Source organism: Orycteropus afer, unplaced genomic scaffold, assembly GCF_000298275.1.
Source record: "Orycteropus afer afer isolate SDZICR_OR568_19922 unplaced genomic scaffold, OryAfe1.0 scaffold00292, whole genome shotgun sequence".
In the NCBI taxonomy this organism is placed as follows: Eukaryota; Metazoa; Chordata; class Mammalia; order Tubulidentata; family Orycteropodidae; genus Orycteropus; species Orycteropus afer.
This window is the reverse complement of record NW_006921879.1, coordinates 3,422,790-3,446,546: the sequence shown is the minus strand read 5'-3', so window position 1 is coordinate 3,446,546 and position 23,757 is coordinate 3,422,790. Positions and strand designations below refer to the sequence as shown.

General features: G+C 42.5%; 1 protein-coding gene across 1 annotated transcript; it reads right to left on the bottom strand.

Moving 5' to 3' along the window:
• Positions 1-1,146: 1,146 nt before the first annotated feature.
• On the bottom strand, positions 1,147-7,784 carry OXA1L (OXA1L mitochondrial inner membrane protein). The gene is made up of 10 exons (XM_007951164.2): positions 7,722-7,784; positions 7,148-7,309; positions 4,846-5,062; positions 2,957-3,100; positions 2,441-2,526; positions 2,093-2,257; positions 1,798-1,902; positions 1,523-1,685; positions 1,356-1,436; positions 1,147-1,277 (listed from the first exon to the last, which is right to left on the bottom strand). Exons 1-10 carry the CDS (start codon positions 7,782-7,784, stop codon positions 1,147-1,149), a joined length of 1,317 nt encoding a protein of 438 aa, XP_007949355.1.
• Positions 7,785-23,757: the final 15,973 nt, after the last annotated feature.

Below are 23,757 nucleotides of genomic sequence, written 5' to 3'. Positions count from 1 at the left end.
ATTCTGAGATGTAGAAACAGGGACCTCTTGTCTCCTACTGGCTGGAGCCAAGGAAGTTGAAAAGGAAAGCTCATTTCTTTGGAGGCACCTATCCAGATGCCTGATCAAGGCAGCTTCAATAACCTTTTGAACTTGCTTTTTGAAAGATGGAAAGTAATTTATTTGTTTTGCTACAATAGTGTTCCAGATTTTTTTTAAGGGAAGGTAAAACAGACTGGTGGGGAGCATGTCAACTGTGGGTTTGGTTGTTCTAGTAGCACATTCCCAGATGTTTAAGATATTCCCTCATCTCTGGGTTCTGCCTGCCCATTCCTCTTTTCCTTTAAAAGGGCCAAGAATGCTCCAAGCTTCCGGTCTCCTTTAGAGACATGAAACTATCACAGGTGCTGGACACAAATAAAAAGGATATGTTCCTAAGCTTCCAGTGGCTTCATTTGCTATAGCATCTTTGGGACAGCTTCCATTAGATTGGTAGAAAGACAAAACAATCTTGTGACTGAAAGTATCTGAGTATTTCTTCCCTCTCAAGCCAGCTGTTGAAGGCTGGTGCAACCAATCTCTACACATACAAGGCAGACAACACCTAAACTGTTGTAGTAACATGGAAGATGATTAATAAAAATGACACCAACATTCCTCCTTCTTAATTATCATCACTAAGAATTTGAGCACATCTACTTTTATAGGGAATCTTAGTGTCAATAAATGGGGTTCCTATGTTTAGATAAAATCTCAACTCAACAGTCGTACCCTATGATTGTAATGCAAATATGAATAGCAACAACCCATCTATCAGCTGTTGGGGTGGGGGTTTAGGGTCTTAATGCCTGGTTCCTTGATGTCCCATGGGGCATCAAGAGGAATCACCCTCACCCCATTCTTCACTTCTCTGAAGCATCCAACCCATTTCCCTGTTTAATAAGTAGCAGGAAGCAGTATGTAGTGCAGAGATTTACTAATTCTGTGGATGGAAGATCACCTGGCTTCCCAGTGCTTGCTTTTACATACAGGTGTTAAGAGTCTAGTGGAATCCACTTTTAAAATGAACATCTCTCTGCCCCACAGTTGCTAGCACAATATCAAGCCTTGTTCTGAGGATGAGTCTTTGAGGAGACAGTTCCTGCCGGTATGAACAGGGACCATAAGTCAGCCAAGTGTGTCCCGCCAGGGCTGCTTAGACTTTGGTTTGCTGCTGTTGCTGCTATCAGGGGTGGTGGCAGGGGAATTCTTTCCATGCTGTAGCAGGGGGTTGTGGGCAAAGGTCTGTCGTAAGGGACCTGGGGAGAAGAAAAATCTTGTTGAACAAAGTTGGGGAAAGAAACAAAAGGCGAATTTAGTCTGAAAAGATTACTTACCCCTGGCTGCTAGCTCCAAGTGATTCTGCATGCGCCGTTCACGCTCTCGCATCTGATGTGCTAGTTCAGCATTCTTCCAGCCTATGTAGAGATGTGAGAGAGCCAGTTCTGTGCCTGTTTTTATACCACTTTCCCTTGGTCCTCCTTCACAAAAGACTAGTCCTTACCTTGTTTGAAGCTCTTTATGAAGCCTTCCCGTGGAGCCAATTTGTCAGGGTCATGCACCACGCGCTGGGGGATTTTAAGTACGGTGCGTACAGCTGGAATCCGGAGGCAGGCCACCTGGCCCAGGGAGAATATGTTGGAGGACAGCCAATACATGAACACTGCCTGGGTGAGAACAAAGAGAAGGTACTCAGAGGCTGTATCTCTGGTTAGCCGCTAGGAACTGGCAAGGCTCTAGGTGGAAGGATCTAGAGCCAGCTCCCAGACCATTACCTACCGAGGGGAAATGGATGGTTATGGGCAAGACTGCCAAGGGCATCACTCTAATAACATTTCTCATCCACTGCAGGTCAGAACTTTGCATACCTGTCTCAGCACCTAGCTGCCAAAAAAAGAGAGAAAGGAATGGTAAATGCTGTCAATTTTAGTGAATCTGGCCCTAATTTCTTACCCATCAACTATATTCTCTAGGGAAGAAAGAATGACCATTCTGGATAACTGCTTTATCCCCATTCCTAATTTGCTAGAGCCATTAGCTTTGCAGACCAGGCCTGTGGCCAGTCTGGGCTTACCTCAAGGACACCCCACATTGTGGCAGTGACCACCAGTGGTAATACATAGGTGGGGTCGGATACTGTGAGATCCTGGAACCACCAAAGGCCACCTGTCTGCAGGCTGGGCACTGGAAGGTTGGCCATTTCTCTCAAGGCAATGAAGAAGGAGATGAAGATCGGGGCCTATCACGCAGGATAAACAGTGTCAGGACCCTTCGGCAGAGAGTATTTCTTATTCCTTTATGCTAACATCTGTGAGTAGTACCAACACCTGCTTTTTGGTGAGCTGGAGCACAGAGGCAGCAGTTCTCTGGCTCCTGTTTGATGGATTCAGGATGAAATAAGGAGGGAAATGTTTCTGCTCACCTGAGTCAGAGGTAGAATGAGAGGTCTAAAGAGTTTCACATCATGTTTTTTCTGGTAAAGTGTCATCTCTGAGGAGGCCCTGTAAACTGGGAGGTGAGGGGAAGTTAAGAATTAGGCTCTTGGTTATGTCAGTGGAGGTGAACAGCCTCACCACCTGGCCTATGGCATTTATATTTGACCCTGGCTAATCACTGGAAACATCTGACTGCTAACCAGAAGGCTGGCGGTTCAAACCCACCAGCCACTCCTCGGAAGGAAGGTTGGGCAATCCTACTTCCGTAGTGATACTGCCTTGGAAACCCAAGGAGGGGTCACTATGAGTCAGGGCTGACTCGACAGCACATAACAACAACAACAACAACAATCACTGGAAACATTAGGCTCAGGAAGCATGTAAGTCTTTAGAACTTGCCTAACTGTAGGAACTCCTGCTGTAGGTTGTTGCTTTCCCCCAGCAGAATGTCAGGAAAAGTATAAATGTGGTTCTCTCCCACGCTCATCCTGCAATTGACTCACACTCAGCCTGGTCTCCTGCCAACTTGGCCTCTCTGATTCGGGTGGAAAACTTCTGGATCTCTGGCAAGTGGTTGTGGATTTTGGCTGCTTCTCGCTGGCCCTTCACGATGAGAGGAAAAATCAGGCAGCGGGCAAGGACTGTACCTGGAAAAACAAATCTGAGCTGGAGTGGAATTAAAAGCAGTTCTGTAGCTGGAAAATTGACAGCTTTTCGGTTCTCACTGAATAGGTCTCTCTCATTCTGGCCTTTACCACACCGTGACTCATGCCCAAGGGGCCCAGAACTAAGGATGGGGATAAGATTGGATTCCTTCAAGGATTGGGTCTCTGCAGAAAACAAAAGACTACTGTTAACTTCTCTAAGCAGATAACCAGGGATCCTGCCTATTTCCTGTAAAAAAGTGACAGAATCTATTTGCTGAGATCAATGATTTTCAAACTTTTCAATTATCAATGGAATCTTTTGTTCAACTCGAAGTATAGCCCCAATATACAAAACAGGTAAAACCAGGCTGCTCTGGGTGAAGACTGGGCTGGTGCCTGTGTATGCTCTGCCCTGCACCTTGCTCAGATACATCTTTACAGAACCTGGGCTACCAGGAGTAAAGTTTGAAAGCCAATGTTCTAGAAATGCTTGGGAAGTAATCTGGTGCCTACTGCTTTAGCTCATCCCTATTTCTTCATATTATCATTCTAATATTTAAAATATAGTATCTGTAGGACATGCAAGTAGGTCAGGGCTGAGAAAAGACCAGGGAGAGAAAGGATTAGGCTTTATCAATATTGTTATGGATTAGGTGGAGTAGAAAGAGAAGGGAGCTGAGGATGGAAGCCAGGATATCAGCGTTGAAGGGATGGGTGGAGATCTGGGTAAGGTACATGGGATGGTATGGTTAGAAAGATAGGAAGAAAACCAGGAAAGGTCATAAAGGTAAGGGGTAGATTTCAAGGTCTAAAGCGGCTAATGTAGAAAGGTCAAGTATAGTAAGAAAAGTGGGTTTGGCAATTATGTCACTGACAGTTAGAATGAAATGGGATTCGAAAGAGCCAGGTGGCTGAGGGTCAAGGAGTAAATGAATAGGCCCACTAGATAGACCACTTTTTAAAATCTATGAAAAGGAGGAGAGAGAGAGAGAGAAAGTATAGTCATAAAAGGAGAAAATGATGGGAAGGAATTTCCCCCCAAGAAATACATGTTATGCTTGAGCATAATTACATGTTCAGGGTAGGCAGTAAGGAGGGAGAATTTAAAGACATGGGAGAGAAGGGATAATCAATGGAGCAATATGTACCAAGAAGCAGAATAAAACAGAAATCAAAGTAGTCTTTGCCTTTTACAGAAGGAGCAATGTGAATGCCTTGCCAAGTTTGGGATCTAAACGCCTAATCTAACCCTTTTCCTAAATCAGGGCAGCCTCATCACTGTCGGCAGGCTATTTTTACTTTAATTCCATGCTCACATTCAAACATTGTTACTTCTTGAATCCCACATAATGTAGCGAAACACAAGTAGACACCTAAGTATCATAAGGTCTATCTTTCATTTAAACCATCTGCTTTTCTGATGGTTAAACTTCTGGAACTATTTCCCTGATCCACTCACAGTCTGCCATCTTTAAGACTCAATCCCTAAGTCCCCATTCCCTCTACCCTTAAACCCGCTGCTGCCAAGTTGATTCTGGCTCATAGTGATCCCATGTGACAAAGCAGAAGTGCCCCAGAGGGTCTGCAAGGCTGTAATCTTTACAGAAGCAGACTGCCACATCCTTCTCCCCTGGAGCAGCTGGTAGGTTTGAACTGCTGACCTTTTGGTTAGCAGCTGAGCACTTAACCACTGTCCCATCAGGGTTCCTCCTCTCTATCACTGCCCAGAATATTATTTCCCTTACATGCAGCAATGGCCCCCCACCAGGGTAGGCCCAGGTTAACATGCAGAAATTCCAGAAAGTTCTGGATCAGTCCCACTGGGGTATGTGACCCAAGCCCCAGTTCAGTGAAGCTCTGTTCTGTAGCAGCTTGGACTACATCTGTAGTCTCTCCAGGAGCCACCTCAGTTACTGCTGTGGGTGAGGGAGTTACAGGAACGACTGGAGGAGAAGCTTGGACCTGTGTGAAAGGAAATCAGTCAGCAGGGTATACGTACAGAAAGCCAGGTTTGGTTCTGTTCTTGATTCTTCTTCTTCTCAGTTTTAGATTGCATCTAAACCTTAAAACCCCTCAGAAAACCCACTACCCTCGGGTGGTTTCTGACTCATAGCAACCCTTGTGGGGTTTCCAAGGGTAAAATCTTTATTGAAGCAGACTGCCTCATCTTTCTCCTGTGGGGCAGCTGGGTAGGTTTGAACTACCGACCTTTTGGTTAGCAGTCCATGCCTTAACCACAGTGCCACCAGAGCTCTTAAATCTTAAAAAGGTCATCTTATTTTCCCCTATAGGAAGGAAGATAAGTTACTCAGAGTTAAGATTTCATGTCACGTTGGGAAGTTATTTCTTGTAAAAATGTTTTCCAAACTTCAGTCAAATATTTAAGTACCACTTTCATGATTTTCAAGGAGGTCTGGTGGTGCAGTGCCTAAGGCATTGATGGCTAACCAGAAGGTTGGTGGTTCAAATTCATCAGCTGCTTGGCAAAGGAAGACAGGGACAATACTTTACTCTGTAAAGATTTACTGCTTTGGAAACCCAATGGGGGTCACTGTGAGTCAAAATCACCTCGATGGCAGTAGGTTTGGTTTTTTGATTTTCATTGTATGTTTAAACTATTATGCTTACAATTTTTCTTTAAAACAGTATTTTTTTTAAAAATTTTTTATCGTGATTTGGGAGAAATTGTATTACAGAGCAAATTCATTTTCCATATAGTTCATATATGTTTCTTGACATTGACCACAATTCCCCACAATGTAACAGCTCTCTTCCCACTTCCTCCCTACAGTTATTGCTTCCCTGTGTCCCTCCCTCCCAAAATGCACTGCTGCCCCCGAGCTATCTCCCTGTGCAAACAATGCCCTTCTGTCCTCCCATGATCGATTGTTCCAAGGAATGTATTTACCTGATGTAAATGTTCACCCATATGCCTGTCTATCGTTTGGCCAGAAGCTGTAGGAGTGAGTTCAGTTCCAGACCTGAAGGGTAACTAGGGGCCATAGTTTCAGGGGTCTCACCAGGCTCTATCAGACTAGAAAACCTGGTCCTTTTTTTTTTTTTTAAGATTTCAAATTTTGTTCCACATTGTCTTCCCACTCTAACCAGGGTCTCCTGCACCGATCCCCCTCTGAGTGGTTGACAGTGGTAGCTGGGCACCATCTAGTTCTTCTGGTCTCATGGTCATATAGGCTGAAGATCACATGGTCTACGAGTCCTTGGACTAATTGTTTCCAGGCATCTTTGGTTTTCTTCATTCTTCTTTTCTCTGGACAAGGAGAGACCATTGTTGCATCTAGATGGCCACCTGCAAGCTTTTAAAAGCCCAGTTGCTACTCACCAAAACAGGATGTAGAACAATGTTTTTTGTAGTATGTTATGCCAATTGAGCTTGATATGTCCCCTGCAACATGGTCCTGAGTCCACAGGTCCAACTACTTGCTCCCTCCAGGTAGCTGGCTGTGGCCAAGAAGCCCCTTTGTCCCTTGTCAGCTCTACTATCACCCAGACATTTTTACAGCACATACAAATACATTTGTTGAAACATTGTCTGCCAACCCTATACATGGTCATGGGCACACTCCCCTCTGCTTAGACATACCTCAGCCTGTTTGCCTATCTATCCACCCATAGATCAATGCTTGCTATCACTGACAATGAAGTATTGTACACACAAAATGGCTCATCTTTGTTGTCTGTACCTCCCATGTGCCTATGTAAAACAACTCACTTTTTAAAACCAAAATATCTAGTTGGTCTCATCCTAGCAGATAATTTCCATGAAATAGACTTGATATGCAAATTGTAATTTTTCAAATATACACACACACATTGGGACTCATATTTCATATACCAACACCAGTGAATCTCATTTCCTTTTCCAAATGAATTGAAAATCCCATCCCAAGAAGAGATACTATCAATTTTGAGAGCTGTGGGGCATGTGGACTAGAACTCTGCTCCATGACACTCCCCGCCCCACCCCACCCCACCCCAACCAATCAACAAGCATCCCTATTAACACTGCAGGAACGAAACGCTTCTTACCTGAGCTTCCGCAAACGAGATGGCAGAGGTACTGAGGCAACGAGGGCCAGGGGCTGCAAGCAGGATGAAGTGCGGGCGCCCGCAGCCCTGGCCGGTTGGGAACTTGGGCCTAGCCGTAAGCAGTTTCCGAGACCAGTGCGAGGGCCCAGCGACGCTGTGGAACTGAGCAGGTGAAAGGATGAGAAAGCCCCTTGATCGAGAGCAGAAATCCCAGTCTTGGAGTACAGGCGTTCATTACGCTTGGTCCCCTTGAAGCAGGCTACCCCCAATTGAAGACTTGGCTTGAAGGCATGCAACTGGTGCGTGCAGCAGAGGAGCTCAAGCCTGGATCTCACATACCTCAGACCCATGCTGAGGTCCAGAGGGTGAGTCTGAGGGGCGAAATCTGTTCCCAGGAACAATGATATCCCGCCACTGAGCCCTTGGGGCCCGAATTATCCCTCCCACGTATCCTGCGACCCGAGATCTTGAGACTTAGGTCCCAGTGAGCTTATGATCCAAGCACGAACTGTCCCGGGGGTCGGATCATAGGGACAATAATGCATTCAGGCGCTCAGCCTGGGGGCACCTCTACCTGACGCTGAGACCGTAGCAGGAGCACAAGCTCCCGGCGGCAGCACACCAACCCCATCGCCATTTTGCCCGGAAAAGGACTTTCGCCTGCGCATGTTCACTCGCAACTCCGCGAGAAGAGGCCCTTACGGAAATGGGCTTGAAGCCGGAGCTGTCGCTCGGTATCAGGTGGTAAAGGAGACTAGAGCTTGTCGGCCATATTTGAAGTGGGTAAGAAGACTCAAGAGGGTTACGTTAACAACCCTTAACGAAAGGGTTGGAAGACAACTTGCTTGGTTTCTGGAGTTTGAGAGGCAAAGTGGATGTGATAATCAGAGGCGGCTTGGGTTCAAATCCTAGTACCACTAGCTGTGCGATTTTAGACAAGTATCGAGATTTCCTTGGAATTTTTGTGAAGGTTAAATGAAATGGTACACATCCATGATGGTACTGTGTGTAATACGTGTTCAGTAACTGTTCCCCACAACTGTTAAGTGACTATTTAAGCTTTTTAATCTCTTGATCCCGGAAGGAGAAAAGTTGGAGCTGCCTTGCAGGCACATTATTAGCAACCAATATTACACAAACCAGAAGGAAAATGCCTAGCATGTTAGAGGTTAAAGAGTTTCCCCCTTCGTTTAAGACTTACTCATTGGTTCTGTAACCCTTTTTTACGCGATTCTCACTTTTAAAAAAATAATGCTGTGACCCTCTTCATAAAAATACATATATTTACAACCCCCACAACATTTTGCATATAATTTGAGGTTTTTCAAAGACGTCCTGAAGCTCGTTCATGGCTTCTTAACTAGGTTGAAAACTTCTGACTTGGACCAGCCATTTCTTGTTGCAGATGACAAATCATGGCCCAATCTTATTTAATTTGACTTCGCACAGTCCTGGTGACGCAGTGGTTAAAACAGCTGGGGGAGGGGAGTTGCTAACCAAAAAGTCAGTGGGTTCACCAGTTGCTTCAGCCTCTCTGCCAGAGACAGAGGTGGCAGTCCTTCTCTGTAAACATTTACAACCTTGGAAACCCTATGGGGCGGTTCTACTCTGTCCTATAGAGTAGCTGTGAGTCGGATGGACTCAATGGCAGTGGGTTTTGTTTATCTCACAGTTACCTCAAAGTAAACTGAAATAAGTGCAGAACTGAATTTATCACCTTTGCCCATACATCATCCAAGACCTGCTTTTATCTTATTGGTATTCACTATCTTTTTTTTTTTTTTTAAATTTTTATTGTGATTTATCCAGTGAAAGAGTATTCACTATCTTGATAAATGATATTACCATAAACCCTTTTGCTCAAGCCAGAAACCTTAGTGTCATCCTTGATTTTCCCTTTAGTGCCTTCCATTATCCATTGTATTCAAACAATCACCAAGGCCTCTTGATTTTTATCTCTTTTTTGGCCATTATTCCAAGCTTTTTTTGTCCCACCCTTTTTCTTCCTCCTGCAACTCCAATTACATGCATGCTAGATTGTTTGATATTGTCCCACAGGTTAGTCTCTGTTCAATTTTTAAAGATTTTATTTATTGGTTTTTATCTGTCTGTGTTTTAGTTAGGATAGTTCCTATTGCTGTGCCTTTAAGTTACTCACTTTTTTCCTACAATGTCTAATCTATTCATCCTAGCCAGTGTTTTTTTTTTTTTTCATTTCAGATACTGTATTTTTCACCTATAGAAGGTTAATTTTTTTTATTTCTTCCACTTTCCTCCTTACTATATTCCCATTTTTTATATTCATGAACATATTTGTAAGATTTATAATAGCTCTTTATTAAAAAACAAACAAACAAAACCAAACTCACTGCTGTCAAGTTGAACCCGACTCATAGAGACCCTTCCTTGGGTTTCTGAGGTGCTATCTCCAGGGAAGTAGATTGCCCAGTCTTCCTGCCGAGGAGTGGCTGGTGGGTTTGAACAACCAACTTTCTGGTTAGCAGTCAAATGTCTTAGGCAGTATACCACCAGAGCTCCCTAGCTCTTTATATAAGGTTTACAATAGCTCCTATCTTTTAATTCTATCATCACTGTCATTTCTGGTCTATTTCTATTGAATGATTTTTCTAGTAGTTATGGGTCATATTTTTCTTCTTCTTTGCATGCCTGGTAATTTTTTATTAGATGCTGAACATTGTGAACTTCATGATGTTGAGTACTAGGTATGTTGCAGTTACATGCTGTTGAGTCTGACCCAACTCATTGTGACCCCTCCTTGGGTTACAGAGCCAGTATCACTAGGGAAGTAGATTGCCCAACCTTCCTTCCAAGGAGTGGCTGGTGGATTTGAACCTTCAGCCTTCTAGTTAACAGTGAAATGCCTTAGGCACTATGCTACCAGAGCTCCTGAGTACTAGATATAGTTGCATTCTTTTAAAGAATGTTGAATTTTGTTCTGGCACACAGTTACTTGTAGATAACTTTGATCCTTTTGAGACTAGCTTTTAAGGTTTCTTGTTGTTGTTATATGCCGTCGAGTTGGATCCGACTCATAGTGACCCCTCCTTGGGTTTCCGAGGCAGTATCACTATGGAAGTAGATTGCCCCATCTTCCTTCCGAGGAGTGGCTGGTGGGTTTGAACCATCAGCCTTCTGGTTAGCAGTCAAGTGCCTTAGGCACTACACTACCAGAGCTCTTTTTAAGGTTTCTTAGGATTGTTTAATACAGGCCAGGCATTGTACTAAGTCTCACTAAACTATTGATTTAAATATTAATTTAATATGATACCATGTTTAGGAATATGTTGGGAAAATTCCAAGCTGTGGACTTTTGGTTTTATTTTATAGGCTATATATATATATTAAATCAATAGAAGTGTTTGTTTTGTTTTCAAAGCCAGAAAGTTTCAAGTGTGTTTGAGGCCTATATTAAGTTCTTTATTAAGTTCTTACTGTGTGCTCTCTGAATCTAATGCTGATCAGGGTACTGCTGTTGTTTTGTGCTGTCAAGTTGATTTTGACTCACTGCAGCCCTTTAAGACAGAGTAGAACTACCCCATAGGGTTTCCAAGGCTGTAGGTTTTTTTTTTTTTTAAATACACAGCAGAACATTCACCAATTCAACAATTTTTACATGTACAGCTCAGTGACACTGATTATATTCTTCGAGTTATGCAGCCATTCTCACTTTCCTTTTCTGAATTGTTCCTCCACCATTAAGATAAAATCACTGCCCGTTTTCTATCTAATCTTTTGAGTTGCTGTTGTCAATTTGATCATATATAGATAGATCTTAAAATAACACAATGTTCAAAGCAAACATTTTTTACTAGTTAAGCTAGACTATTGTTTGGTTTTAAGAAGACTTCATGGCATATCTTTGGTTTAAAGATTATCTTAGGGCAAGTTTCAGTGGTTCATCCAGGCTCCATGGCTACAGAAAGTCTGGATTCCACGAGAATTTGAAATTCTATTCTACATTTTCCCTCTTTGGATCAGGATTCTTCTGTAGAATCTTTGACCAAAATGTTCAGTAATGGTAGCCAGGCACCATCCTATTCTTCTGGTCTCATGTCAAAGGAAGCAGTTATTCATGGAAGTGATTAACCATATATTCCATTTCCTCCTCCTATTCCTGACTTTCCTTCTTCCTCTGTTGCTTCTGGTAAGTAGAGACCAATTGTTATACCTTGGACGGCTGCTGACATGAGGAAGGACATGAAGGCAGAAGGATGACAGAAAGAAGGGTATTTTAGGGAGGTTAGTCTGGTAACAGGTTGTTGTTGTTGTTAGGTGCCATTGAGACGGCTCCGGCTCATAGTGACCCTACGTACAACAGAACCATACATTGCCTGGTCCTGCACCAACCTCACAATCCCTGCTATACTTGAGTCCATCCTTGCAGCTGCAGTGTCAATCTATCTTGTTGTGGGCCTTCCCCTTTTTCGCTGACCTTCCACTTTACCAAGCATGGTTTCCTTCTCCAGGGAATGGTCCCTTCTGATAACGTGATGAAAGTAGGTGAGATGAAGTCTGGCCATTCTTGCTTCCAAGGAGCATTCTGGCTACACTTCTTCCAGGTCAGATTTGTTCATTCTTCTGGCAGTCCATGGCAGTTTCAGTGTTCTTTGTCAACAGCACAACTCAAGAACATCAACTCTTCTTTGGTCTTCCTTATTCACTGTCTAGCATTTACATGCATATGAGACAGTTGAAAATACCATAGCTTGGGTTAGGTGCACCTACTTGACAGCCTATAACAACAACAGTCTTCAAAGAGACATCTTCACTCATCAGCATTTTAAAGAGGTCTTTTGCAGCAGATTTGCCCAGTGCAATACATCATCTGGTTTCTTGACTGCTGCTTCCATTGGTATTAATGGGGGATCCAAGTAATATGAAATCATTGACAGCTTCAATCTTTTCTCCATTTATCCTGATAAAGCTTATTGGTCCAGTTGTGAGGATTTTTGTTTTCTTTATGTTGAGGTATAATCCATACTGCAGACTGTAGTCTTTAATCTTCATCAGTAAGTGTTTCAAGTCATCTTAACTTTCAACAAGCAAGGTTGTGTCATCTGGACGTTGCAGGTTGTTAATGAGTCTTCCTCCAATCCTGATGCCATGTTCTTCTTCGTATAGTCCAGCTTCTTGGATTATTTGCAAAGCATACAGATTGAATAAGTATGGTGAAAGGATACAACTCTGACACACACTCTTCTTTATTTTAAACCATGCAGTATCCCCTTGTTCTGTTTGAATGACGGACTCCTGGTCTATGTACAGGTTGCTCATGAGCACAATTCAGTGTTCTGGAATTCCCATTCTTCTCAATGTTACCCATTATTTGTTATGGTCCATACAGTCAATTGCTTTTGCATAGTCAAAACACAAGTAAACATCTTTCTGGTATTCTTTACTTTGAGCCAAGATCCATCTGACATCAGCAATGATATCCCTCATTCCACATCCACTTCTGAATCCAGCTTGCATTTCTGGAAGTTCTCTGCCAATATATTGCTGCAGCCATCATTTAATTATTTTCAGCAAGATTTTACTTGAGTGTGATGTTAATGATATTACTAAATAATTTTCATATTCTGTTGGATCACCTTTATTTGGAATGGGTACAGATATGGATCTCTTACAGTCAGTTGGCCAGGTAGCTATCTTCCAAATTTCTTGGCATAAACAAGTAAGTGCCCCCAGTGTGGCATCCATCTGTTGAAGCGTCTCAATAGTTATTCCATTAGTTCTTGGAGCCTTGTTTTTTTGCCAATTTGTTCAGTGCAGCTTCAATACCATTGGTTCTTGATTATATGCCACCTCCTGAAATGGATGAACACTGACCAATTCTTTTTGGCACAGTGACTCTGTGTATTCCTGCCATCTTCTTTTGATGCTTCCTGCATCATTCAACATTTTGCCCATAAAATCTTTTAGTTTTGCAACTCGAGGCTTGAATTTTTTCTTCAGTTCTTTTAGCTTGAGAAATGCCTAGTGTGTTCTTCCCTTTTGGTTTTCTAACTCCAGGTCTTTGCACATTTCATTATAATAATTGACTTTGTCTTCTTGAACTGCTCTTTGAAATCTTCTGTTCAGCTCTTTTATCTTGTCATTTCTTCCATTTACTGTAGCTGCTCTCCACTCAAGAGCAAGTTTCAGAGTTTCTTCTGACATTCATTTTGGTCTTTTCTTCCTTTCCTGTCTTTTTAATAACCTTTTGCTTTCTTCATGGATGATATTCTCGATTGATCCCACAGTTCCTCTGGCTTTTGGTCACTGGTGTTCAGTGCATCAAATCTGTTCTTTAGATGGTCTCTAAATTCAGGTGGGATATAATCAAGGTCATATTTTGGCTCTTGTGAACTTGTTTTAGTTGTCTTCAGCTTCAACTTGAACTGCATATGAGCAGTTGATGGTCTGTTCCACAGTCAGCTCCTGGCCTTGTTTTGGTTGAAAATACTGAGCTTCTCTATCACCTCTTTCCATGAATGTAGTCGATCTGATTCCTGTTTGTTCAATCTGGGAAGGCCCACCGTTTATATTGTTGAATAAAGGTATTTCCAATGAATAAGTTGTTGGTCTTGCAAAATTCTATCATGTGAGCTCCAGCTTCGTTTTTATCACCAAGGCTATGTTTTCCAATTACTAGTGATTCTTCTTTGTTTCCAACTTTTGCATTCCAATCACCAGTAATGATCAACGCATCTTAATTGCATGTTTGGTCAATTTCAGACTGCAGAAGTCAGTAAAAATCCTAAATTTTCTCATCTTTGGCTTTAGTGGTTGGTGTGTAAATTTGAATAATAGTAGTATTAACTGGTTTTCTTGTAAGCATATAGATATTATCCTATCACTGATAGCACTGTACTTTTGGATAGATCTGGAAACATTTTTTGTGACAATGAATGCCATGCCATTCTTCTTCAATTGATCATTCCTGGTGTAGTAGATCATATGGTTGTCTGATTCAAAATGGCCAAAACTATGTTAGCTCACTAATACCTAGGATATTGATCTTTATGCATTCCATTTCATTTTTGACAACTTTCGGGTTTCCTAGATTCATACTTCGTGCATTCCATGTTCCAATAATTAGTAGATGTTTGCAGCTGTTTCTTCCCATTTTGAGTTGTGCCACAATCAGCAAATGTAGGTCCTGAAAGCTTTACTCCATCCACGTCATTAAGGTCAATGAGGAGGCAGCTCTTCCCTAGTTGTATTCTGAGTGCCTTCCGATCTGAGGGACTCATCTTCTGGCACTATGTCAGACAATGTTTCGGGGCTATTCATAAAGTTTTCCAGTAATAGGCAGTGTTTCACTGATATTCATAAGGTTTTCACTGGCCAATTCTTTGAGAAGTGGCTGGACCCTTCCTTCTTCCAAACATGTTTTAGTCTGGAAGCTCTGCTGAAACTTGTCCACCGTGGGTGACCCTGCTGGCATTTGAAACACTGGTGACATAGCCTCCAGCCTTATAGAACACCCAAGCCACCACAGTATGACAAACTGAAAGGTGAATAGTGGCTAGTAACAGGTAGAATAGACTTATTCCATTCCAGGGGTCAGCAAACTTTAGGTGTAAGGGGCCAGATAATAAATATTTTATGGTTCATACAATCTCTGTTGCAACTGCTCAACTTTGTCATTGTAGCGTGAGAGCAGCCACAGACAATATATAAACAAGTGATTGTGGCAGTGGTGCAATAAAAATTTATGTACAAAAATAAATGGTGGGAATATTTGGCCTATTAACCATAGTTTGCCAACCCCTGTAATACTCCATATAGAAGAGACAGTAGTGGAAAGAACTTGGAGTTTCAAGACCAGCTAGGAGGAGAATAGGACAATAATTCAGATATGCAGTCAGGAGGGCCTGAGTTAATCTGGTCCGATGTGTTGAAAAGGGACAAATCCTGGAATTTTAAGGAGGTGAAAAAAAACAAAACAAAACAAAAAACCTGAAGACCAGTTGGATAACTGATTGGATGTGGGCTTGAAGTTGAGAGAAATAATGATATTGGTGATTCTGAGCAGGGAAATGAGAATATCGATGCTACTGGCAAACATGGATGTTAATGCACTGGTCATTTGCCTCTTGGGTCTCTGATTTTCACTGCACATGGAAGTACATATCCCAGTTTCTTTTACCCTTTGGTTTCTAGATATTTTCTGCCAATAGAAGTCACTTGCAGAAGAAAGGGAGGAGGGAAGAAGCTAAGATATTTCCCTCTTCCTCTCTGTCTCTTTCAAGGAGCTCTGGTGGTGCAGTTAGCATTGGACTGCTAACCAGAAGATTGGCTGTTTACTCTCTCAGAAACCCACTTGGGGGGTTGCTATGAGTTGGAGTCGACTTGTTGACAGTGAGCCTTTTCTTTTCTTTTCTCTGCTTCCTTCTGTATTGCTATCAGCTACATTTCCTTCCATGGTCCTAGCTTTCTCTATGCAGATCTCACCATGATTCTAGTGCCCTCCAGATACCCTTAGCTTCTGGGCTCTAGGAACACTACCACCCCCCATTGTCCTTCCAGCCTAGGGATGGTAATAACTTCCTGCTTTTGCCAGGTTCTGGATTGCCTCACTGTCTCCTGTTTGACTAGAAGCTCTTTATTCTTTATTTAGCTCTTGTATTACCCATGTGGGAGCTCTGGTAGCATAGTGGCTAAGGCACTTGACTGCTAACCAGAAGGCTGGTGGTTCAAACCCACCAGCCACTCCTCGGAAGGAAGATGGGGCAATCTACTTCCGTAGTGATACTGCCTCAGAAACCCAAGGAGGGGTCGCTATGGGTTGGGTCCGACTTGACGGCACATAACAACAACAATTACCCATGTAAAAAGGAGCTCTGGTGGCACAGTGCCTAAGGTATTTGGCAGCTAACCAGAAGGTTGGCAGTTCAAACACACTAGCCACACCATGGAAGGAAGATGGGCCAATCTACTTCTGTAAAGATTTACAACCTCGGAAACCCAATGGGGGTTGCTATGAGTCAGAGTTGACTCGATGGCAGTGAGTTTGGTTTTTGCTTTTGATTACCCATGTAAAGGAGCTCTGGTGGTGTAGTGGTTAAAGCATTTGGCTGGTAACCAAACAATTGGTGGTTCGAACCCATCAGTGGCTCTGTGGAAGAAAAAAGATGAGGCAGTCTTTTTCTGTAAAGATCTATAGCCTCAGTAACCCAATTGGGATCGCTATGAGTTAGAATTGACTCGATGGCAGTGAAATTGGTTTTTATTACCCATATAAAGTCCCTGGGTGGTGCAAATGGTTTGCGCTGAACTACTAACTGAAAGGTTGGTGTTTCAAACCCACCTGATGGCACTGCAGAAGAAAGGTCTAATAATCTAATTCCTTAAGGGTTATAGTCCAGAAAACCCTATGAAGCTCAGGTCTACTCTGTAACGCATAGGATCTCCATTAGTCAGAGTTGACTTGTTGGCATATTAGTCAGAGTTGACTTGTTGGCAGTGGGTTTGGTTTTGTCCCTGGGTGGAGCAAACAAGCGCTCAGCTATCCACCGAGAGGTGCCTTGAAAGAAAGGTTTTCTGCTTCTGAAATGTCACAGCCATGAAAACCCTATGAACAGTGTTCTATTCTGCACACACATAGGGTTGTCATGAGTCAGAATCAATTCTATGGCAACTGGTTTACCAGATTTTTCAATATAAGTCACCCATGTAAATAACATGCACATGCATATAATGCATATAATGTATATAGGAAACTAATGAAACTAATGCTCGAGGGGGTTGCACATTTTGAAAAAAACACACTGTATAACATATGCATTATTTATATAAAAATATGGTTTTACCCATGTACCAATTCCTTGGAAGGTGGTAGAGTGGTTAAGTGCTCGGCTGCTAACTGTAAGGTTGCTGGTTTGAACCTACCAATTGCTCCTCGGAAGAAAGGCCTGGTGATCTGCTCCAGTAAAGATTACAATCTAGGAAAACCTATGGGGTAGTTTTATTCTGTCACATGGGGCTGCTATGGGTCAAAGCAGACTCAACGGCATACAACAACAACCACCACCAATTTTTTGTAGTAAAGTCTCTCTGAAATACTGAGAGTAATTTCTGTTTCTCGGCTGGACCCTAACTAATAGAGTTCAAACTTGTGCTAGTTATTAAGTTATTGTCTTTCCACTCTAAATCCAATTGCTTTGTGATGCTGGCCCTGGTATTTTCCAAAATGAATTTCTGCTTCACTAGCTGATTCCCAGGAGCTCTGGTAGCATAGTGCCTAAGGCACTTGACTGCTAACCAGAAGGCTGGCGGTTCAAACCTACAGCTACTCCTCGGAAGGAAGATAGGGCAATCTACTTCTGTAGTGATACTGCCTTGGAAACCCAAGGAGGGGTCGCGATGAGTTGGGTCCGACTCGACGGCACATAACAACAACAACAATAGCTGACTCCCAGGGAGCTCTGGTAGCATAGTGCCTAAGGCACTTGGCTGCTAACCAGAAAGCTGGCGGTTCAGGCCCACCAGCTACTCCTCAGAAGGAAGGTTGGGCAATCTACTTCCATAGAAGCAGTGGGGTTTTTGGCATATGGAGTAAGAAAGCTGAGTGCCTTCAGGCAGGAGGCTTACTGGCAGAGTTGGGTACCTCTTTGGGTGTCCATTGGCAAAGGTAAAAGAGCTTTATAACACTGGCCTGAGAAGGGCAGAGGCTGAGGCCAGAGAGAAGCATGCCTGTGGAGTAGCTGAGCTGTCCTTATTGAAGAACAGTTCAATAAGTTCTGATCCTAAATTGTAACGTGTTACTTCCCAAATTATCCCCATAATTGTGAGTATTGTCTTTGAGTTCTGTGTGATCATTGCAACAAATTATTGAACCCAGCATAGTAGAGAGTGTCATGATTAGGATGGTTGGTGTCAGAATTGTTAAAAAGGTGGGAGGGTGGTGGTATGTCTGACCTCTGCCTCATAGAAATCAGCCTTGGGCTGTTGATGTTGTCCCCCCCCCCCCCATGCCCTTTTTGCAGACCTGCTCTTCTCCTGTCTCTTCTTCTTGGTCATAGTTTATTGTTGTTGTTATGTGCCATCGAGTCAGACCCAACTCGTAGTGACCCCTCCTTGGGTTTCCATGGCAGTATCACTATGGAAGTAGATTGCCTAACCTTCCTTTTGATGGCCATAGTTAGGTCCCCCTTTTCCTCTGGGATGGCTCATTTTAAGCCTAAAAAAGAAAAAAAAGAAAAAATTAAAACTTACTGCCGTTGAGTGGGATCCGACTCGTAGCAACCCCTTCTTGGGTTTCCAAGGCAAAATCACTATGGAAGTAGATTGCCCAATCTTCCTTCCAAGGAGTGGCTGGTGGGTTTGAACCCCTATCCTTCTGGTTATCAGTCAAAGGTCAGCCTCTGCCTCTTTTACCTTTGCCAATGGACACCCAAAGAGGTACCCAACTCTGCCAGTAAGCCTCCTGCCTGAAGGCACTCAGCTTTCTTACTCCATATGCCAAAAACCTCACTGCTTCTATGGAAGTAGATTGCCCAACCTTCCTTCCGAGGAGTAGCTGGTTGGTCTGAACCGCCAGCTTTCTGGTTAGCAGCCAAGTGCCTTAGGCACTATGCTACCAGAGCTCCCTGGGAGTCAGCTATTGTTGACTAATAGCTAATGTCTACACCACCAGAGCTCCATTTTAAGCCTAGTGGGATATTAAAACTGACCAAGCCCCTCATTAGGGTCCCATACACCTTATTTGCATAGTCACACCCCAACAAGGATGCCATGCACTTTATTTAATTAAAGCTATCCTATCCCCTTGGTGGGCAAGCATCTCATTTTCACAGTCCCACCCAATCATTTGGCAGGAATTACAAGACCATGGTAAGAAAGGCCATATAAAAATGACCCATCTCACTACAGTTATAAAATATTTATTTTTATATTTTTCAAAGTTATACTTGAAATTCTAGTTCTTATTGTTGCTAGTTGATACTTATTATGAGAGCAAATAGAAAGAGAACTGAACATTTTGAGTTGATGGAAAAAGACATCTCTACAACTAAGAAAAAAGAAGTTGTTTCTTTGTGAACTTTAACTCTTATTTGTTCTGTGGTTTCAAAGTGGTAGATTTAGTAGAGCCTTCAAACTCACCCCTGCTGCTATTATTTATCTCAAATTAATAATTTATTGTGGAAACTTAAAGATACAAAATAAGGAAAGTTCTCTATTTAAGAGTTGTGGTGTAGTAAATTACATAGTATGGCTTTTCTAGCCATGGTCTTTGTAATTCCCACTTTACTGTGAGCAATTGAGTACTGATTGTTAAAGTTATCCACTTGGTGTATTTCTGTTGGAGCAGCATGAAGTAATCTTCTGGGACATTTGCTCTCTCTCAGGTGTGTAGAATTCTGATGTTGGGATTGGTTAGTTTTGCCACTCTGCCAGGCTTAAAATGAGCCCTCCTAGAGCCAGAAAAGAATCTCTCACTGCCAGCTAAGAGAGATGTGCTGCTGAGAGAGAGACATGCTGCTGAGAAAGAGAGAGAGAGAGAGAGAGAGAGAGAGATACATGCTGCTGAGAGAGAGAGATGTGCTGTTGAGAGAGAGATGTGCTGTGAGAGAGACACCCAGCTGAGAGACAGTGGCAGTGGAACCAAGAAGCATGAGACAGAGCAGCAGGCTTACCTGGCCCACAGAGTCAGAGGCCAGGCCAAGAGGCCAAGGGCCAGAGAAGTGTGTCTAAGGACACAGCAGAGGGGTGACTGCTCTGATCAAAGAACAGTATCCTGAGTGTGTTCCTGAACTTGAATTGTAGCTTGGGACATCTTTAAACTCCACCTGATAGGGACCAGCCTTGTGTTGATCCTTCTAAAAGAAATTATTCAAGCAGAGAAGTTTTCCTTTCTCCTCTATTTATACAAAATTTCCTCATACTGAAGTAAAAGTAGATTGTGAATTTGAACTACACAATATACCCACTTCAAGAAATGGATAGGTGTTCAGGGAATTACCAAGGGAGGCTAAGACCCCTTCTTGAGTAGGTGATGTTGTTGTTGTTGTTAGGTGCCGTTGAGTCATCTGCAACTCATAGAGACCCTATGCACAGCAGAACGAAACATAGCCCAGTCCTGCACCAGCTCCACAATCCCTGCTGTACTTGAGCCCATCGCCACAGCCACTGTGTTGATCCATCTTATTGAGGGCCTTCCATTCTTCTGTTGACCCTCCACCACACCAAGCATGACATCCTTCTCCAGGGAATGGTCCCTTATGACAACATGACCAAAGTAAGTGAGTTGAAGTCTGGCCAGTCTCGCTTCCAAGGAGCATTCTGGCTGCACTTCCTCCAAGACAAAATTGTTAGTTCTTTTAGCAGTCCATGGTACTTTCAGCATTCTTTGCCAGCACCACAACTCAAAAGCATCAATTCTTCTTCAATCGTCCTTATTCATTCTCCAGCTCTTACGTGCATATGAGGTGATTGAAAATATCATTGCTTGTGTCAGACACACATTAGTCCTCAAGGAGACACCTTTGATCTTCAGTGCTTGAAGGAGGTCCTTTGCAGTCAGCTTGCCCAGTGCTATACGTTGTCTGATGTCCTGACTGCTGCTTCCATTGGCTTTGATTGTAGAACCAAGCAATGTGACATCTTTGACTTCAATCTTTTCTCCATTTATCGTGATGCTGCTGATAGGTCTATTTATGAGGATTTTTGTTTTCTTTATATTGAGATGTAATCCATACTTCAGACTGTATTCTTCAGTCTCCATCAGTAAGTGCTTCAAGTCATCCTCACTTTCAGCAAGCAAAGTGGTGTTATAAGCATATCGCAGGATGTTAATGATTCTTCTTCCAATCTTGAAGCCATGTTCTTCTTCATATAGTCCAGGTTTTTGGATTATTTGCTCATCATATAGATTGAATAAGTATGGTGAAAAGATACAATGCTGACACACTCCCTTCTTGATTTTAAACCATGCAGTGTCCCCTTGTTCTGTTCAAATGATAGCCTCCTGGTCTATGTACATGTTCTTCATGAGTATAATTAAGTGTTTTGGAATTCCCATTCTCAATATTATCCACAATTTGGTATGATCCCCACAATCGAATGCTTTTGCATAGTCACAAGTAAACATCTTTCTGGTATTCTTTGCTTTCAGCCAAGATCCATCTGACATCAGCAGTGATATCCCTTGTTCCACATCCTCTTCTGAATCCAGCCTGCATGTCTGGAAGTTCTCTGTCAATATACTGCTGCAACCGTTTTTGAATTATCTTCAGTAAGATTTTACTTGTGTGTGATATTAGTGATATTGTTTGATAATTTCCACATTGTGTGGGATCACTTTTCTTTGCAATGGGTGCAAATATGGATCTCTTCCAGTCAGTTGGCCAGGTAGCTGTCTTCCAAATCTCTTGGCATAATCGAGTGAGTGCCTCCAGTGGGGCATCCATTTGTTGAAACATCTCAATGGGTATTTTGTCAATTCCTGGAGCCTTGTTCTTCACCAATTCCTTCAGTGAAGCTTCGACTTCTTCCTTCAATACCATTGGTTCTTGATCACATGCTACTTCCTGAAATGGATGAAGACCAACCAGTTCTTTTTGGTACAGTGACTCTGTGTATTCCTTCCATCTTCTTTTGGTGGTCCTGGATCATTCAATATTTTGCCCATAGAATCTTTCAATATTGCAACTCAAGGCTTAAATTTTTTCCTCAATTCTTTCTGCTTCAGAAATGCCAAGCATGTTCTTCCCTTTTGGTTCTCCAACTCCAGGTCTTTTCACATTTCATTATAGTAATTGGCTTTGTCTGCTTGAGGTGCTTTTTGAAATCTTCAGGTCATCTCTTTTATCTTGTCATTTCTTCTATTTGCTTTAGCTACTCTCTGTTTAAAGGCTAGTTTCAGAGTCTCTTCTGACATCCATTTTGGTCTTTTCTTCTTTTCTCATCTTTTAAATGACCTCTTGCTTTCTTCATGGATGATGTTCTTGATGTCATCCTACAATTCTGGATTTCAATCATTGGTGTTCAATGCAACAAATCTGTTCTTTAGATGATCTCTAAATTCAGGAGGAGTATATTCAAGATAATATTTTGTCTCTCATGGACTTGTTTTAATTGTCTTCAACTTCAAGTTGAATTTCCATATGAGCAGCTGATGGTCTGTTCCTCAATCATCTCCTGGCCTGGTCTTGGCTGAAGATATTGAGCTTTTCCATTGCCTCTTGCCACAGATGTACTCAGTCTGATTCCTGTCTATTCCATCTGATGAAGTCCATATATATAACCACTGTTTGTGTTGTTGAAAAAATATATTTGCAATGAATAAGTCGTTGGTCTTGCAAAATTTTATCATGTGGTCTCCAGCAGTATTTCTGTCACCAAGGCCAAATTTTCCAACTACTGGTGATTCTTCTTTGTTTCCAACTTTTGCATTCCAGTCACCAGTGATAATTAACACATCTTGATTGAATGTTCAGTTTCAGACTGCAGAAGTTGATAAAAACCTTCAGTTTCCTCATCTTTGGCTTTGGTGATTGGTGCATTAATTTGAATAATAGTCATCTTAACTGTTCTTCCTTATAGGCATATGGATATCATGCTATCACTGACAGCATTGTACTTCAGGACAGATCTTGAAACATCCTTTGTGATGCTGAATGCCACACCATTCCTCTTTAAATTGTCATTCTTGGCATAGAAGATCATATGGTTGTCTGATTCAAAATGGCCAAAATTGGTCCATTTCAGCTCATTAATGCCTACGATATCAATCTTTATGCATTCCATTTCATTTTTGACAACTTCCAATTTTCCTAGATTCATACTTCGTAATTCCACGTTCCTATTATTAATGAATGTTTGCAGCTGTTTCTCCTCAATTTGAGCCGTGCCACGTCAGCAAATGGAGGTCTTGAAAGCTTCACTTTACCCATATCAGTAAGATTGGTCCTACTTTGATGATGCAACTCTTGCCTAGTCGTATTTTGAAAGCCTTCTGACTAAGGGGCTTGTCCTCCTGCACTGTATTGGATAATGTTTCTGGGCTATTCATAAAAGTTGGACAGTATTGTATTGGACAGTGTTTCTCTGCTATTCATAAGGTTTTCCCTGGCCAATTCTTTGAGAAGCGGTTGGCCTCTTCCTTCTTCATAGTCTATCTCAGTCTGTAAGCTGCAGTGAAACCTGTGCACCATGTGCAACCCTGCCGGCACTTGAAACACCAGTGGCACAGCCTCAAGCCTCACAGCAACATGCAAGCCACAATACTGTGACAAACTGACAGATAAATTTGTCTCCCTTAGCTGTTTGAAACCTCTCCACCCTCCCCTTACCTGGATCCCTGGCCCTGCTCTGCTCTGTTGTCCCCTCTGGCTTTGCTTTTTCCCGCCTTTCTGCCTTTTGGGGGTGGGGCTTGGGTCCCTCCCCTTACCTGGATCCCTGTGAGTAGGTGTGAGGAGACCAAAAACTTACCTGGAGGCATGTTCAGAGACCTAAGAAATTTATTATAGAAAAAGTGATAGTAAAGTCCAGGCTGAAAATGCCTTGAACAGTGTCTTGTGGCCACCACCTGTGCTTTACTCTGATAAGATGCTGCCATCAGCAGCTTAATGAATTGTAGCTATTCTACAGAAGGGCTCCAC

Excerpts from the sequence above, each read along its gene's own strand:
- OXA1L (XM_007951164.2), bottom strand. The coding sequence starts at position 7,784 with ATGGCGATGGGGTTGGTGTGCTGCCGCCGGGAGCTTGTGCTCCTGCTA. Across the intron at positions 3,101-4,845 it reads GTGGGGGGCCATTGCTGCAT|GTACAGTCCTTGCCCGCTGC; the intron begins GTAAGGGAAATA and ends TTGTTTTTCCAG. Across the intron at positions 2,258-2,440 it reads TCATTCTACCTCTGACTCAG|GCCCCGATCTTCATCTCCTT; the intron begins GTGAGCAGAAAC and ends CCTGCGTGATAG.